This window comes from Mandrillus leucophaeus, unplaced genomic scaffold, assembly GCF_000951045.1.
Source record: "Mandrillus leucophaeus isolate KB7577 unplaced genomic scaffold, Mleu.le_1.0 Scaffold296, whole genome shotgun sequence".
NCBI lineage: Eukaryota > Metazoa > Chordata > Mammalia > Primates > Cercopithecidae > Mandrillus > Mandrillus leucophaeus.
Window position 1 is genome coordinate 2,533,831 of NW_012103098.1, and position 17,104 is coordinate 2,550,934.

The 17,104-nt window shown below is 40.4% G+C and overlaps 1 protein-coding gene across 1 annotated transcript in view; it reads left to right on the forward strand.

Annotated features, from left to right (window-relative positions):
- Positions 1 to 28: 28 nt before the first annotated feature.
- PBRM1 (polybromo 1) overlaps positions 29 to 17,104 on the forward strand; it is a 171,494-nt gene continuing 154,418 nt past the window's right edge. Inside the window, exons 1-6 of the mRNA XM_011986209.1 lie at positions 29 to 171; positions 3,237 to 3,378; positions 3,646 to 3,762; positions 5,728 to 5,880; positions 6,855 to 6,952; positions 16,674 to 16,821. Coding sequence (XP_011841599.1) covers positions 3,724 to 3,762; positions 5,728 to 5,880; positions 6,855 to 6,952; positions 16,674 to 16,821 — 438 coding nt within the window. The 5' untranslated portion in view covers positions 29 to 171; positions 3,237 to 3,378; positions 3,646 to 3,723. The remainder of the gene's footprint in view (positions 172 to 3,236; positions 3,379 to 3,645; positions 3,763 to 5,727; positions 5,881 to 6,854; positions 6,953 to 16,673; positions 16,822 to 17,104) is intronic.

Below are 17,104 nucleotides of genomic sequence, written 5' to 3' on the forward strand. Positions count from 1 at the left end.
GGGCGGGGCGCGGCGCCGGGCCTCCAGATGGGCCCAGTAGCTTTGTCGCACCTGCCGGCAGGGACAAAGGCGCACTAAGGCCCGGAAACTCCCCGCCCTCCTCTTTCCCGCTCGTCGCGGGGCAGCTTCAAAGCTGTCAACGTTTCCCTCAGCCCCCAATACCAGTGACAGGTCGGGAAAGTCCTTCATTTCCTCCGTTGCTCAGGGCCTCTTTTTTTTGTTGTTATTTCTTGGCGGTTCGACACAAACTCTTACTGATTTTTCTTTCCGTATTTTTTCCGGGTGTTTTAATCAATGGGACTTTTATAGTAGAGGCCAAATATTTCAGCTTCTCATCTCAACACCACAAAGAATCCGGGTTTTTGGGAACTGTGTATATTTCTTGGTTTGGGGAAGCACGGTTTTGTTATTATAATAAGTTTTAATTTAAAGGGGCAGAAAGAGTTGCAAAAATATGGAAAAAGTTCTGAAAAATAAGTACACGGTATAGTGAATATAGAAATTCTTACAGTAGTTATAGAAGCGTATGTTGGGGTAAAATGTTTTAACTTACTTTCCAACACATTAGGACTCTTGACAAATAATTTTAGGTGTTTTTTTTTCTCCATTTGGCTATGTGCTTTCCCCCAAAAAGTGCATATTGGACTCATGCACATAAAAGAGTAGCATAATTTTTGCTTTATTACTTACAGGTCGCCCATATTTGATTTTGAGCTCCAAAATGGAAGATTGGAAAATATGTTTTGAAGAGGTGTTTCAAATTAAAACAATAAAGAGTTATGTGTGGATGAATGGAAGGGCCTTGACCGCTTTCTTTGGCTTTGGGAATGTACAAAATACCTCAAATGTTAATATCCTACCAAAATTCCCAAGATAAGTAAATTGTGGTATATCTGTATGATAGATTACTATCAAGTCATCAAACATCATGAGGAAGAATGTTGACTTGGAAGAATCTTCACTAAAACATAGGCTGTAAAATATGTGGTTTGTTAACATTTTAGTAAAAAATAATAGGTAACTAAGGCATAAATACCAAAAAACTGAATGACAACGTTAAAAGTGGTTTTTTCTTGGAAGTAGATTTATAGGTGTTTTTTTCCTTTGAGTCCTGTTTTCCAAGATTTTGTTTTAGGCATATATTGTATTGCTAAATATTACTAGAAATACAGGAGAGGGCTAAAGTTCATAAACGGTTGAAATACACCGTTTGTCTATACTAAGTCGATATTCTTCCAGTTGCACATTATTAAGTATTCTTAACTGCCACTATAAATTATTGGTTGTCAGACTCTTGAACTTGTAACTGTAATCAAGGCCATTTTAAAAATTGGAATTGAACTCTGGAATCTGTCTTTCCTCTTCATGGAAAAACGAAATTGCTGAAGGGATGCTTACAGGCTTTTTTTTTTTTTTTTTTTTTTTGAGACAAGGTCTCACTTTGTTGCCCAGGCTAGAGTTCAGTAAAGTGATCATGGCTCACTGAAGCCTTGTGCTCCTAGGCTCAAGCAGACCTCTCACTTCAGCATCCCGAGTAGCTGGGATTACAGATGTGCAGCACTACACCCAGCTAATTTTTATTTTTGTAGAGACAAGGTCAATCTGTGTTGTCCAATCTGGTCTTGAACCCTCTGTCTCAAGCGGTCATCCTGCCTCAACCTCTCCAAGTGCTAGGATTACAGATACGAGACCCTGTGCCTGGCTGAGGCCTTATAAACTATGCAAATAAAGCTTTTTTTTTTTTTTAAAGGTCGCACTCAAGTGCACTTTCTTTCTTTTTTTTTTTTTTTTTTTTGGAGACAGAGTCTTACTCTGTCCCCAAGCCTGGAGTGCAGTGGCACGATCCTGGCTCACTGCAATCTCTGCCTCCCAGGTTCAAGCAATTCCTGTGTCTCACCCTTTCGAGTACCTGAGATTACAGGCCCATGCCACCACCTCGCCTAGCTAATTTTTTGTATTTTTGATAGAGACGGGGTTTCACCATGTTGGCCAGGCTGGTCTTGAACTCCTTACCTCAGGTTATCTGCCCACCTCAGCTTCCTAAATTGCTGGGATTACAGGCATGAGCCACTGTGCCTGGCCCTAAGTGCACTTTTAATACATTTATTAAAAGATAAATTGAGCACCTAACCTATACCAAATACTGTTCTGTAAGACAGGTCTACAAAAATGAATATGCTGTTCCTGTGCCTGGGGAACTTGCAGAAGTGATTTCACTTTATGTCTTTTTTTTTTTTTTCTTGAGACAGGGTCTTGCTCTGTCGCCCAGACTGGGGTGCAGTGGTACGATCTCGGCTTGCTGCAACCTCCGCCTCCTGGGTTCAAGCAATTCTCGTGCCTCAGCCTCCGGAGTAGCTGGGTTAACAGGCATGCACTGCCTCACCCAGCTAATTTTTTTTTTTTTTTTTTTTTTGAGACTGTCTTGGTCTGTCGCTTAGGCTGGAGTGCAGTGGTGCCATCTTGGCTCACTGCAACCTCTGCCTCCCGGGTTCAAGTGATTCTCCTGCCTCAGTCTCCCGAGTAGCTGGGATTATAGGTGTGTGCCACCACGCTCAGCCAAGTTTTTTGTATTTTTAGTAGAGACGGAGTTTCACTGTGTCACCCAGGATGGTCTTGATCTCCTGACCTCAGGTAATCCACCTGCCTCAGCCTCCCAAAGTGCTGGGATTACAGGCATGACCCACCACACCCGGCATTACGTTCTCATTTTAGAGATGAAGAAACAGATCTGAGACGACATCAAGCTGATAATCAGAGGTGGAAGACTTAGGACTCGTATTCTGGTCTTATGAGCAAAGGTCCTGTTGTTTCTCCTACCTCATAACATTGCCCTTCTTGTTAAACTTTCAAAATATATTTTAAAATGTGTCCCATAGATAAGAAAATACTTGAAAATTATCCTTAAGTTGAAACTTTTTCTTGTCTTACCAAAGTAAATTAATGATTCAAGGATATTGGGATATTGTATCATCTGAATGACATACACATGCTGATAATTTATGTTTTTTGTCATTTGATTTTCAGTGGATTATTTATAAAAGTAATTTTGAACTCCTGCCAAAATGGTCGGCTTTTTTTTTTTTTTTTTTTTTTTTAACCTTGTCAGATTTTTATATGGTGTCTCCAATGCAGATAGGACTTTTGGAAATAAATGTTTTGTCTCTGAATTTTTTTTTTGTGGGGGAGGGTGTTTTCCAGACCTTTTGCTCACATGAGCCATTCTTGGTTTGTTCCAGCTTGCCAACACTTGGTGTCACATGTGAGCCTCCCACATGTATTCACTCTCCATTCCAGCTCTGTGATTGAACTCTGCTCTTATTGACTAGGGGGCAGTTGGGCAGGCATGCTTCATTCCTGGAATTGACAGTCATTCTTAATGTGAGTAAAGGGGAACCTCAATGAGACATCTTTAAACATATGAAAGCATTTGGTTTTAAAATGGAAGAACTGTCAGGTACTGTTAGTGTCTGAGCCTTTGCAGCAGTTTGTTTGATAGATAAAAGAGAACTGATATGCCTGTTTTCTCCAGTTCTCTTTATCTTCCTTTAGCAGTTCTATTTGAATGTTTTCTATCTATTCGTACTCATTTTTACTCCTTCTGACCCTTCTTTTCTATTTCCCCCTTCTCTTGTTCTTCTTTTTCAGTTTTGAATATACTAACACTGAATCAGCACTTCTAAAGCCCTTCCTTCTCCCACTGGCTTCACTTGACTTTCAGACATAATGAGGAGACTGGCTTTTCGAGGCGCTGGTTGTGCTCTGGTAAAGCTGGTAAATTACTGATTATCTACACCCTTTCCCTTTTCTGTCCTTCCTTGACTTTTTCCTTCCACCTTTCTTAAATTTTTGTTATCCTTTCCATAAAGATTCCCTCCTTATGTTCATCAAATTCACTTGTGTCTTTGTCATAGCTTGTTTAAAAGAGATTGATCCTTAATTTCTTTATCTTAATGAATTGAGGCCTGTTGATCAGCCTTTTATAAAAGGAACAAAAATCAGCAAAACTTGGCTAAGTTTAGGCTAAGCCTTTTAATGCTTTTAACTACTTTTAGCCAACTTCAAACTAATAATACTGTATAACAAACCGAAACCTAGAGTAAGGAACATCATCATGGTAGATTTTGTTTTAAACAGCTTGTGGACTTCAGTTTGGAAAAAGAGATCTTAGACTTCTCTTTTTCCTTAATTGCTTACCAGGATTTTCAAATGTGATTGCTTTGCTCTTTCTGTTTCCTGGAGATCCCCAACTTTTCTTTCCATACTGCTGGCAACCAGAGCTCTCCTATTCTAATCATTCAGCTGCTGGTGTCATATTGTCCTGAAATTCAGTGTTTCCATGTGCCCACAATTATGAGGTACTCTAGTTGTATGACGTTCTTCATAATTGTAAGGCACATGGAAAAGCAGATGAGATACTGACTCAAGAAGTAAATATCTTGGGGCCTCTGAACCCCAGGCCTGCCTGACTACCTCAGGTACTGAAGGATCAGTACATTCAGTGTTGATGAGTGAAACTGGGTCTTTTTTTTCTTTTAGCTTTAGAAAAAGGCCTTTGACGGGCGGATCATGAGGTCAAGAGATCGAGACCATCCTGGCCAACATGGTGAAAACCCGTCTCCACTAAAAATACAAAAATTAGCTGGGCATGGTGGCACACACCAGTAGTCCCAGCTACTTGGGAGGCTGAGGCAGGAGAATCGCTTGAACCTGGGAGGCAGAGGTTGCAGTGAGCAGAGATCATGCCACTGTGCTCCAGCCTGGTGACAGAGCGAGACTCTACCTTAAAAAAATAAATAAAGATAAAGGCCTTTCAAATCACAATATACTGTTTGATAGTATTGTTAGATTATATTACGATATAAGCATTGCAGGACTTTCTTGGGTATATACTGTCTGTAGCAGATCATTTCAGTGGTTGCATTTCTTGTGTTATAAATAGTTACGGTTAAAAGTGTTAGAGTACGTCATATCACTAAAAGGAGATTAGTTTGAATTAACAGAAGAGTTGCAAAGGACAGTTTGTACTTCTGTCTAGGTATAGCAAGTCTCATTAAGTGTTTTCCAGGGATATGTCTTGTGGATCCTGCTTTAATGAATGGAGAACATTCATTTTCAGGGTATTAATTTTAGAGTACATCTAAAATACTAGAAGGTTAATTGTCCTCTGTCCCCTTACCTTTTTGCACTACTCATTTGTCCTAGGCTCTGCTTCTTGTTCTTTTCCACGTGATGGCCCACCTAGCAAATGATCATAATTGTAAGGCACATGGAGAAGCAGATGAGGTGCTGACTCCAGAATTGGATACCTTGGGGCCTTTATACCCCAGGCCTGCCTGACTGCCTCATGGGCTGAAGGCTTAATACCTTCAGCACACTATTGTACTACTACATGTAGGTTGGGAAACTCCAGTCTAGGGCAAATTTGGAGCCAGTTGTCACTCAAAATGGATGATATACAAATGAATATGCTTTTGTTGAATTTGTCCCATCAAAATTGAAAGTATAACATTCTGGTAAGTGAAAGACTAAAACAAGGAAGTCCAGGGCTTAAAACACACACACACACACACACACACACACACACACACACACACTTATAGCTAGTTAAACTACAACATGTTAAAATATTCTCCTAAGTGAGCCAGGAGTTTGGTGGCACGTGACCAGCTGAAGACTTGGTGACAGAGTCTATTTAAATGTAAGAACATGGCTAATTATTTCTTATAGAAGAAGTTGGATTCCATGGGTTCCAAGAGAAGAAGAGCTACCTCCCCTTCCAGCAGTGTCAGCGGGGACTTTGATGATGGGCACCATTCTGTGTCAACACCAGGCCCAAGCAGGAAAAGGAGGAGACTTTCCAATCTTCCAACTGTAGATCCTGTGAGTAACTTGGATTACATGGTTTCTGTCTGCTTTTCCCACGATTCCCCTATCTTCCCTTTAATGATAAAATTGGTACGATGCAAGGCGTCTCCACTTTTTTAAGATTCTGTTGATTGATAGTCTTTTTTTATGAATATTATATATTCAGCTAAGTCTTAGAGTAATAGTGTGATCTTATGAATAATTTCAGTATGTTACATCATATATTCGTTCAACAAATAACTGTGTGACTATCATGTGACAAGCACTGTTCTCATGGTTGGGATATAACCATGTGGGAAACAAGCCCATTTTTCACATGGAACTTAGATTCCGAGGGGGAGTAGAATATAAACAAGTAAACAAATAAAGAATAATGTATCCTCAGCTAGTAATAAGTGCTAAGAGGAAAATTTTGGGTGATTTGGACTGTTTTGGCCTGAATTCCCTAGAAGAGAGTTCCAGACAGAGAGAACCAGTGCAGAGGGGTTGGGTCAGGGATGAGTTTTGTGTGTCTTGGTTACAGAGCAGTAGATGGTCAGGAAGGAGAAGGAAACTGGCAAGCTCCTCCCATTCAGAGTATGTAGGGCCAACACAAGCAATGTTTGGAGTTTAGATTTTATTCTCTGTGAAGTGAGAAACCCTTCTGTTGGATGGCTTTCAGCAAGAGAGTGATGAACTGATTTAGTTTAAAAGAAAAAAAACCCTTCGATTGGATGACTTTAAGCAAGAGAATGATGAACTGATTTAGTTTAAAAGACAAAATCACCAGGAACATAAATCTGATGAAAGATACCAAAAAGTTAGTCAACTTGATTGTTTGAAAGGAGATATACTGTCAGCATATTTCAGACTTCAGCGTGTTTGGTAATATTGAGAGTCATCATATTTCTTCTCTACTTGTCTTTTATTGAAGAATAGAAAATAATTCTTACATCTACATTGGCTTTCTGTTCACGTTTTTAGTGATTTTCTCCTTTGCTAATGTGTAGATTGCCGTGTGCCATGAACTCTATAACACCATCCGAGACTATAAGGATGAACAAGGCAGACTTCTCTGTGAGCTCTTCATTAGGGCACCAAAGCGAAGGTAAGTTGGAAGCACATCAGTACAGTTGCGGGGGATTTGGTCCAGAGTCCATGTTTATTAAAGTGTTTGGAAATTGAGCTTTTTGTTGGCAGGAATGGCTTAAGTATACTGGGGTCCAATTTTAGTTTTTAGTAGTCAAGCTGTAGTGAAGCTTTTTTTTTTTTTTTGAGACGGAGTCTCGCTCTGTCACCCAGGCTGGAGTACAGTGGCCGGATCTCATCTCACTACAAGCTCCGTCTGCCGGGTTTACGCCATTCTGCCTCAGCCTCCCGAGTAGCTGGGACTACAGGTGCCCGCCACCTCGCCTAGCTAGTTTTTTGCATTTTTTAGTAGAGATGGGGTTTCACCGGGTTAGCCAGGATGGTCTCGATCTCCTGACCTTGTGATCCGCCCGTCTCAGCCTCCCAGAGTGGTGAAGCTTTTTTTAAATTAAAAATCTGAGCCAGGCACAGTAACATGCACCTATAATCCCACCTACTTGATTTTTTGAGCCAGGCACAGGATTGTAATCCCAGCTGTTTGGGAGACTGAGGCAAGAGAATTGCTTGAGCCAAGGAGTTTGACACCAGCCTGGGCAACATAATGAAACCCTGTCTCTTAAAAACAAAAACAACCAAAAAGACCTGTGCAGAAAGATCTCTTGAGGCCACGAATTTGAGACCAGCCTGGGCAACATAATAAGTCCCATCTCTACAAAAAAATTTTTAAAAAATTAGGTGTGGTGGTGCTTACCTATAGACCCAGCTATTAGGGAGGCTGGGGTGGGAGGATTGTTTGAGCCCATGAGTTTGAGGCTACAGCGAGCCATGAGTGTCACTGCACTCCAGCCTGGGTGATGGAGCAAGAGCTTGCCTAAAAATAAATCTTTAAAAAAGAGTACTGGCTGGGCGCGGTGGCTCAAGCCTGTAATCTCACCACTTTAGGAAGTCTAGGTGGGCAAATCACCTGAGGCTAGGAGTTCAAGACCAGCCTGGCCAACGTGGTGAAACCCTGTCTCTACTAAAAAATATGAAAATTAGCCAGCGCAAGGCTGGGAGCAGTGGCTCAAGCCTGTAATCCCAGCACTTTGGGAGGCCAAGGCAGGTGGATCACCTGAGGTCAGGAGTTCAAGACCAGCCTTGCCAACGTGGTGAAACCATGTCTCTACTAAAAAGGTGGCAGGCGCCTCTAATCCCAGCTACTTGGGAGACTGAGGCAGGAGAATCGCTTGAACCTGGGAGGTGGAGGTTGCAGTGAGCCAAGATCGCACCGTTGCACTCCAGCCTGGATAACAAGAGTGAAACTCCATCTCAGAAAAAAAAGAAAAAAAAAAGCCGGGCGTGGTGGTGGGCACCTGTAATCCCAGCTACTTGGGAGGCTGAGGCAGGAGAACTGCTTGAACCTGGGAGGCGGAGGTTGCAGTGAGCTGAGATCATGCCACTGTACTCCAGCCTGGGTGATAGAGCTATTCTGTAGGTTGCCTTTTCATTTTGTACAGTGTCTTTCATGTACAAATGGTTTTAATTTTCATAAAGTTTATGTCATCTTTTTCTTTTGTTGCCTGTGCCTTTGGTGTTGTATCCAGGAAATGAATGCCAAATCCAATATCATGAAGCTTTTCCCCTATGTTTTTGTATTAATCAGGATTCTCTTGGACAGGACTAGGCTGCAAATTTTCCAAACTTTTGTGCTCTGCTTCTTTTATAAAACTGATTGCGTTAAACAGTACCCAACTCACCTCTTGAATGCTTTGCTGCTTAGACATTTCTTCTGCCAGATACCCTAAATCATCTTTCTCAAGTTCAAAGTTGCACAAATCTCTAGGACAGGGGCAAAATGCCCCAGTCTCTTTGCTAAAACATAACAAAAGTCACCTTTACTCCAATTCCCAACAAGCTCCTCATCTCCATTTGAGACCACCTCAGCCTGGACCTTATTGTCCATATTGTTATCAGGCTTTTGGTCAAAGCCATTCAAGACTTTAGGAAGTTCCAAACTTTCCCACATTTTCCTGTCTTCTTCTGAGCCCTCCAAACTGTTCCATCATCTGCCTGTTGTCCAGTTCCAAAGTCGCTTTCACATTTTCGGGTATCTTTTCAGCAGCGCCCAACTCTACTGGTACCAATTTACTGTATTAGTTCGTTTTCACACTGCTGATAAAGACATACCCGAGACTGGGAAGAAAAAGAGGTTTAACTGAACTTACAGTTCCATATGACTGGGGAAGCCTCAGAATCATGGTGGGAGGTGAAAGGCACTTCTTATATCAGTGGCAGGAGAAAAATGAGCAAGAAGCAAAAGTGGAAACCCCTAATAAATCCGTCAGATCTCTTGCAACTTAATCACTATCACGAGAATAGCATGGGAAAGACTGGCCCCCATGATTCAGTTACCTCCCCCTGGGTCCCTCCCACAGTATATAGGATTTCTGGGAGATGCAATTCAAGTTGAGATTTGAATGGGGACACAGCACAACCATATCAGTTTTCCTCTAAGAGTTGTATAGTTTTAGCTCTTACATTTAGGCCTTTGATCCATTTTGAATTAATTTTTGTAAGTAGTGTTTAGGTGAGGATCCCACTTCATTCTTTATATGTGTATATCCAGTTTTCCCAGCATCATTTGTTGAAAAGACTGCTTTTCTCTTTGAATGGTTTTGGCACCTTTGTCAAAATTCGCTTGACCGTGTATGTGAGGGTTATTTCTAGGCTCCGTTTGGTCCCTTTGTCTGTTTTTATACCAGTAGCACACATTTTAACTACTGCAAGCAACATATTCAGTGGCAAAAGACTTAAAGCTTTTCCTCTAAGATCACGAACAAGACAGAGATGCCCACTTTCACCACTTCTATTCAACACCGTGTTCACCGTGGAATAAATCCCACTTGGTTATGGTGTATAATCCTTGTAATATGCTGCTGAATTCAGTTTGCTAATATTTTATTGAGAAATTTTGCATCAGTGTTCATAAGTGATATGGATCAGTGGTTTTCTTGTAGTGTCTTTGTCTGGCTTTGGTATCAGGATAATGCTAGCGTCATAGAATAAGTTAGGATGTGATCTCTCTTCAGTTTTTTGGAAAAGTTTCATAAGGCTTGGTGTTAGTTCTTGAAATGTCTGGTTAGAATTCATCAGTGAAGCTATCAGTCTAGGGCTTTTTCTTTGTGGGAGATTTTTTATTACTGATTTAGTGTCCTTACTAGTTATAGGTTTACTCAGGCTTTGTATTTCTTTGGTAGGTTGTGTGTTTCTAGGAAATTATCCATTTCTTCTAGTTTATCTAATTTGTTGGCATACATGTTTTCCTAGAACTCTCTCATAATCCTTTTTATTTTTGTGGCATTGGTTGTAATGTCTCCTCTTTATGATTTTAGTTATTTGCATCTCTTTTCTCCCTTCCTTCTTCTCTCCCTCCCTCCTTCTTTCTGTCTTTTTTTGAGACAGGGTCTTGCTTTGACACCCAGGCTGGAGTGCAGTGGCAATCACAGTTCAGTGCAGACTCAACCTCCTGGACTCAAGCAGTCCTATCACCTGCATGCTACTATACCTGGCAAATGTATATATTTTATATATGTGTGTATTTACATAGTAAACATATAAAATATATATGCTACGTATAATGTGTTTTTTTATTCATATATGTAAAAACATGCTGGATTCTTACATAATGCAACATATATTAAAAAATACATATGTAATGTTAGGAGATATATATAGATAGATAGATAGATAGATAGATAGATAGATACATATTTTTTTTTGTGTGTAGAGACATGGTTTCCCTGTGTTGCCGAGGCTGGTCTCAAACTCCTGGGCTCAAGTGATCCTCCTACCTTGGCCTCCCAAAGTGCTAGGATCACAAGTGTGAGCCACCACACCCAGCCTCTCTTTTTTTTTTTTTTTTTTTTTTTGAGACAGAGTTTCGCTCTTGTTGCCCAGGCTGGAGTGCAGTGGTGCGATCTCGATCATGGCTCACCACAACCTCCACCTCCCGGGTTCAAGCAGTTCTCCTGCCCCAGCCTCCCGAGTAGCTGGGATTACAGGCATGCGCCACCACTCCAGGATTTCTCTATGTTGGTCAGGCTGGTCTTGAACTCCTGACCTTAGGTGATCCGCCCACCTTGGCCTTCCAAAGTGCTGGGATTACAGGCGTGAGCCACTGTGCCCAGCTCTTTCTTTCTTAGTTAATCTAGCTAAGGATTTACCAATTTTGTTGATCTTTTAAAAAAAAAAAAAAACTCTTTGTTTAATTTTTAAAATTGTTTTTCTGTTCTCTAATTTCATTTATCTGCATTCTATCTTTTTCTTTTTTTTTTTTGGAGACAATGTCTTGCTCTGTTGCCCAGGCTGTAGTGCAGTGGCATGATCATGGCTCATTGCAGCCTCTGCCTTCTAGGTTCAGGCGATTTTTATGCTTCAGCCTCCCAGGCAACTGGGATTATAGGCATGTGCCACCATGCCTGGCTAATTTTTGTATTTTTAGTAGAGATTGGGTTTTACTTTGTTGCCCAGGCTGGTCTTAAACTCTTGACCTCAAGTGATCTGTCCACCTCAGCCTCCCAAAGTGCTGGGATTACAGACATGAGCCACTGCACTGGCCCACCTTTCTATTTATTATCTACTGCTAGCTTTGGGCTTAGTTTGCTCTTCTTTTCTCTAATTCCATGAGAGAGAAGCTTTTCTTTTCTTTTTTTTTTTTTTTTTGAGATGGAGTCCTGGTCTGTTGCCCAGGCTGGAGTGCAGTGGCACAGTCTTGGCTCACTGCAACTTCCACCTCCTAGGTTCAAGTGATTCTCCTGCCTTCCTGAGTAGCTGAGATTACAGGCATACACCACTATGCCTGGCTAATTTTTTTTGTACTTTTATTAGAGACAGGGTTTCGCCGTATTGGTCAGGCTGGTCTCAAACTCCTGACCTCAGGTGATCCACCTGCCTCAGCCTCCCAAAGTGCTGGGATTACAGGCTTGAGCCACCGCGCCTGGCTGAGAGTGAAGCATATTTTTTAAATTATTTAATTTTTTTGTTTCATTTTTTTTTAATACCTGGTTCACACAGTCTGTATAAAAATTAATAGTTCTTATGGCTGGGCGCGGTGGCTCATGCCTGTAATCCCATCACTTTGGGAGGCCGAGGTGAGTGGATCACTTGAGGTCAGGAGTTCAAGACCAGCCTGGCCAACATGGTGAAACCCCGTCTCTACTAAAAATGCAAAAATTAGCCAGGCATGGTGGTAGGTGCCTGTAATCCCAGGTACTTGGGAGGTTGAGGTGGGAGAATTGCTTGAACCCGGGAGGTGGAGGTTACAGTGAGCTGAGATCGCACCATTGCACTCCAACCTGGACAACAAGAGCGAAACTCCGTCTCGAAAAAATTAAAAACTCATAAAAAAAATTTTTTAGCTCTTAAGACAGTATTGAAGTTGTCGCAGTGATGTTTAAAAGGGATCAGTTTTTTAAATTACACAGAGTCATCTTGCACACACCTTCCTATGGAAGGTATGTTCCGCTAACTAGAACATCTTTCCTCTCTTGCTGTCAAAATATAATCACTATTCTCTTCAAAACTCTGGCTATTGGCCAGACGTGGTGGCTCACGCCTGTAATCCCAACACTTTGGGAGGCCGAGGCAGGTGGATCACCTGAGTTCAGGAGTTCGAGACCAGCCTGACCAACATGGAGAAACCCCATCTCTACTAAAAATACAAAATTAACCGGTTATGGTGGCGTGCGCCTATAATCTCAGCTACTCGGGAGGCTGAGGCAGGAGAATCACTTGAACCCAGGAGGCAGAGGTTTCTGTGAGCCAAGATCACACCATTGCATTCCAGCCTGGACAACAAGAGTGAAACTCTGACTCAAAAAAAAAAAAAAAAAACAAAAAAAAAAACCATCTGGGAATTGAAGTTATTTGTTCTGAAAACATATATGAGAGTGTTAGAAAAGTGGTCCCCAAATATTTCCACATTCTAATCCCTGAAACCTGTGAATATATTGTGTTACATGGCGGAGGGGAATTAAGTTTGCTAATCAGCTGATCTTGAATTGGAGCGGTTATCCTGGATTATCCATGTGGGTCCAGTGTAATCACAAGGGTCCTTAAATGGGGAAGAGGGAGACAAGTTCAGTCAGAGATTTGAAGATGCTATACTGCTGGCTCTGAAGATGGAGGAAAGAGACTACAAGCCAAGGAATGCAGGTGAGATCTAGAAGCTGAAAAAGGCGAGGAAATCTTTTTCACTAGATGCTCTGTACTAGACATCCAGAGGGCATGCAGCCCTGCCAATACCTTGATTTTAGACCAGAGAGACCCATTTTGGACTTCTGACCTCTAGAACTAATATAGTAAATGTATTTTGTTTTAAGCCTTCAAGTTTGTGGTAATTTGTTACAGCAGCTGTAGAAAGCTGTGAGTTAACTAAAGATTTAGATTCATTCATGACTGCTGATGCTACAGTGGGTAGCTACCGAGCTGTAAGTTGAACTGGAGACAAATTTCTCACCTCAACGAGTGAGCCACTGAGAGTGCAGTGTCATCATTCTGAATTAGGAGAGCCCTGTAAATTAGCAAATTAGCCATGGCCAAAAAGGAAGCATTGTTTTTAAAATGAGGTAACTGTCTCCATATTTGAGTTGGTTTATCAGTAATAGTCTTCTGAAAGTTATTTAATTAGCATAAAGTACTAAAAGCATGTATTTATTGTTTGCCACATTCTAGACACAATACCAAGCATTTTCCCGACCATATCTTATTTAAAATTCTGAATTATCCCAGTTTGTAGGTGAGAACTTGCACAAGTTCTTGTAACTACTAAAAGATAACTGTTGTTCAGACTAAAGTCGTTCTGACTCCAAAGCCTGTGCTCTTAACCATTATGTGGTATAGAGTAGCAGCATCATACTGAAGTATACAAAACACCTTTTATAGAAGATACCGTCCCTCTGCTGCCTCCTTTTCACCGGGAGGCTAGTGGTAAGGGACAGAGGATACACACCTTGGGTGCTGGACCACTGTCATGTTACAACCTCAAAGATAATGGTGGCTTTCTCTGATGCACCTCTGTGGAATGTATATTTTTTCTCAAGTATTTATGAGAATTAGTATTGCTCAGAGCTACACAATTTGTGAATACCTTTTTGATACTTTGTTTTAGTTACTTTATTAGTCTGCTTTGTACTAGGACATCCAAATCAACAATGGCTGAAACAAAAGAGAAATTTCTTTCTCTTGTGTAAAAGTTCTGTTCTGTGAAGTTGTCAAGGTTCAACTCTATTCTGCGATCTTTGTGGTATCACCCTTGCCTGCACGGTCTGAGATGACTCACTACCACAACTACCTTCCAGCCAGTATGGAAAAAGAATGAATGTTAAGGACATGACTTGGATGTGACACACTTCAGCTCTCATATTGGCTAGAACCTAGCTGCAGTGAGGCTGGAGAATAAATATGGTCTTTAAGATTTTGTTTTGTTTTGTTTTGTTTTCCTTAGAGACAAGGTTTCACCATGTCACATAGGCTGGAATGCAGGCTACTCACAAGCACCATCTTTCCACACTACAGCCTTCACCTCCAGGGCTCACGCAGTCCTCCCTCAGCCTGCCAAGTAGCTGGGACTACAGGCATGCAACACCATGCTGGCTGAGAATATGGTCTTATTAGTAGCCATGCAGCAGCTTAGAATGCTGTCATCCTGGGAAGAAGGGAGAATGGGGTATGGAGTAGCCCACAGGCTCTCTGCACACCAGGGCTAGTGTTTCTCATTATGCTGATTAAAACTTTGCGTTTTGGCTATTTTGCAGCTGTACGCCAGACTGCCTTCACCTATTGTTTAAAGAAAAAAGTTGTTTTGAAAGAACATACAATATAATCCTGTTTATGTTAAATTTGGTTTGTGCGTACATGTGCCTATAGAGAAGTCTGGAAGAATGTCTATAAAAATGCAAATAGTGCTATTTATTCTGGATTATAAGGATGATTCTTACCTTTGATGGTTTTCTGTATATTTGATTTCAGTGGAAAAAATTAGTACTGTTAGAAATTAGAACTATTTCATTTTGAAATGGGGGGACCCTGTTTTGACCATATGACATAGAGTGAGAGATTGGTATCCTGATTTTTCTTTTGTCTTTGTGGTAATTCTAAAAATGTTGGTGAGGAACCTTGTAGCAGTGATTCTGGGGGATAGTGTCCTTTCTAGGCACATGTCCTCATTGAATTCTCAATTGTCTACAGATAATCCCCTTAGCTTGAGACACTGCTGGGGTCCTGCCTCAGTCCCCTTAGCTTGAGACACTGCTGGGGTCCTGCCTCAGCAAAGAGCACTGGACTGTGGGTCCAGTAGGCCCAAATGGAGAGGACCATCTTGGATATCAAGTTATCAAAGCCCTAATGTTTGCTGTGAGAAGGTTCCTTGATACCACTGACAACATCAGTATTCTTTCTGCTTTTTCTCTGATATCTCAATATTCTGATTTTTTTGGTTGAAAAAAGTTTCATGTAAGTGGACCTGCACAGTTCAGTGGTTAACTGTACTGTATTAACATTCACATCCTGATTTCGATGGTTGAGCTGTGGTCCTTGTTTGTGAGAAACAAACACTAAATTATTAGGCGTGATGGGGCATCATGTCAGAACGTATTCAAATGGTTCGGAAAAAAGTACTATTTTTGCAACTTTTATGTCAGAATACAAATTTAAAAATAATTTAAATATGCATAATAAAAGAATGGCTATAACTTGTCAGCTAAGATTTCAAGAGAGATTTAAGTCTTAATCGCCATGATGTTATTTGTAATAACTTATCTCTTACACATGTAGAATGGGGCTGAATACCTACCCCTGTGCAGAATTGAGAAAATAGTCACATCGTTTTTCAGAAGGTTTACTTGTTTCATGGAACTTCATTTGAAGAAAGCCAGAAAAAATACTAAACATCCATGAACCCTAAACCCAAGATGTTATTTTGGGAACTTAAGAAATTGTCATTAAAATTATTTAAGGAATTAAATAAATTAATTATTTTAAGAAATTTTGTCATTGTAATTACCTCCAAAGTTTCTTTTGTGTTCCTCACTACCCCTCTCCTTCAAGGTATAACCACAAAGCCAAATTTTGTATTTCTTAGTCCCATGCTTTTTTTTTTTTCTAAGAGTTTGGTTGTGTTTAGATGTATCTGATGTCCGTTCATCTTTGTTAAGCTACTTAAGCCAAGGGCTCATCTTTGTCCTTTGTAATTTTAGTAATTGGTATTAAAGCAGCATTTATAACAGGCATTTGATAGTACTTGGCAGAAAAAATTTATGTGCTCACTTACTGAAGAAAGAGTCCGTTTTGTAAGTTTATAAAGAGAGTTGAGACATATATCTGTTTTCACACTTTTGAGCACTATGAAAGGTAAATCATTTTCATTTATAAAAGATGCCATTGACACAGGTTTAGCGTTGGCGCCCTAAACATTAAATATTTAGCATAGAAAAGATCATCACAGGTGTTAATTTAGGTTTTTATATCATTAACATATGTTTTGAAAAGGGAATGCATGGGCATCTTGCTTTTGTTACTCCCTTTTAGTTCTAATGTGAGTTTGATTGCGGATTTTTTTTTTTTTTAGTAAGCTCCAAAGTCCGTGAAAGATTCTAATATGCCTGTCACTTGGAATATTGAACATTACCATAAATAGTTTTGAAATAGAACTTTTTGTAAGCTTCAGATTAATATCTCCTTTAAAAAAATTTAAATTATAACAGAAATCAACCAGACTATTATGAAGTGGTTTCTCAGCCCATTGACTTGATGAAAATCCAACAGAAACTAAAAATGGAAGAGTATGATGATGTTAATTTGCTGACTGCTGACTTCCAGCTTCTTTTTAACAATGCAAAGGCCTATTATAAGGTAAGAAATTATGAAATTTGGAAGATACCAATTTGATAATTGGCTTCTTTATAAATCTGGCAGGTGAGTAGTAGTTTCTTTATGTGGCTTGAGTTTGTATTTGTCTTATTCGTAAAGAGACTGAACATTCATATGAGTTTTATTTCTTATTTATTTACATATTTTAATTTATTATTTTTTGAGACAGAGTCTTGCTCTGTTACCCAGGCTGGAGTGCAGTGGTGAGATCTTGGCCACGGCAACCTCCACCTCCCAGGTTCAAGCAATTCTCCCACCTCAGCCT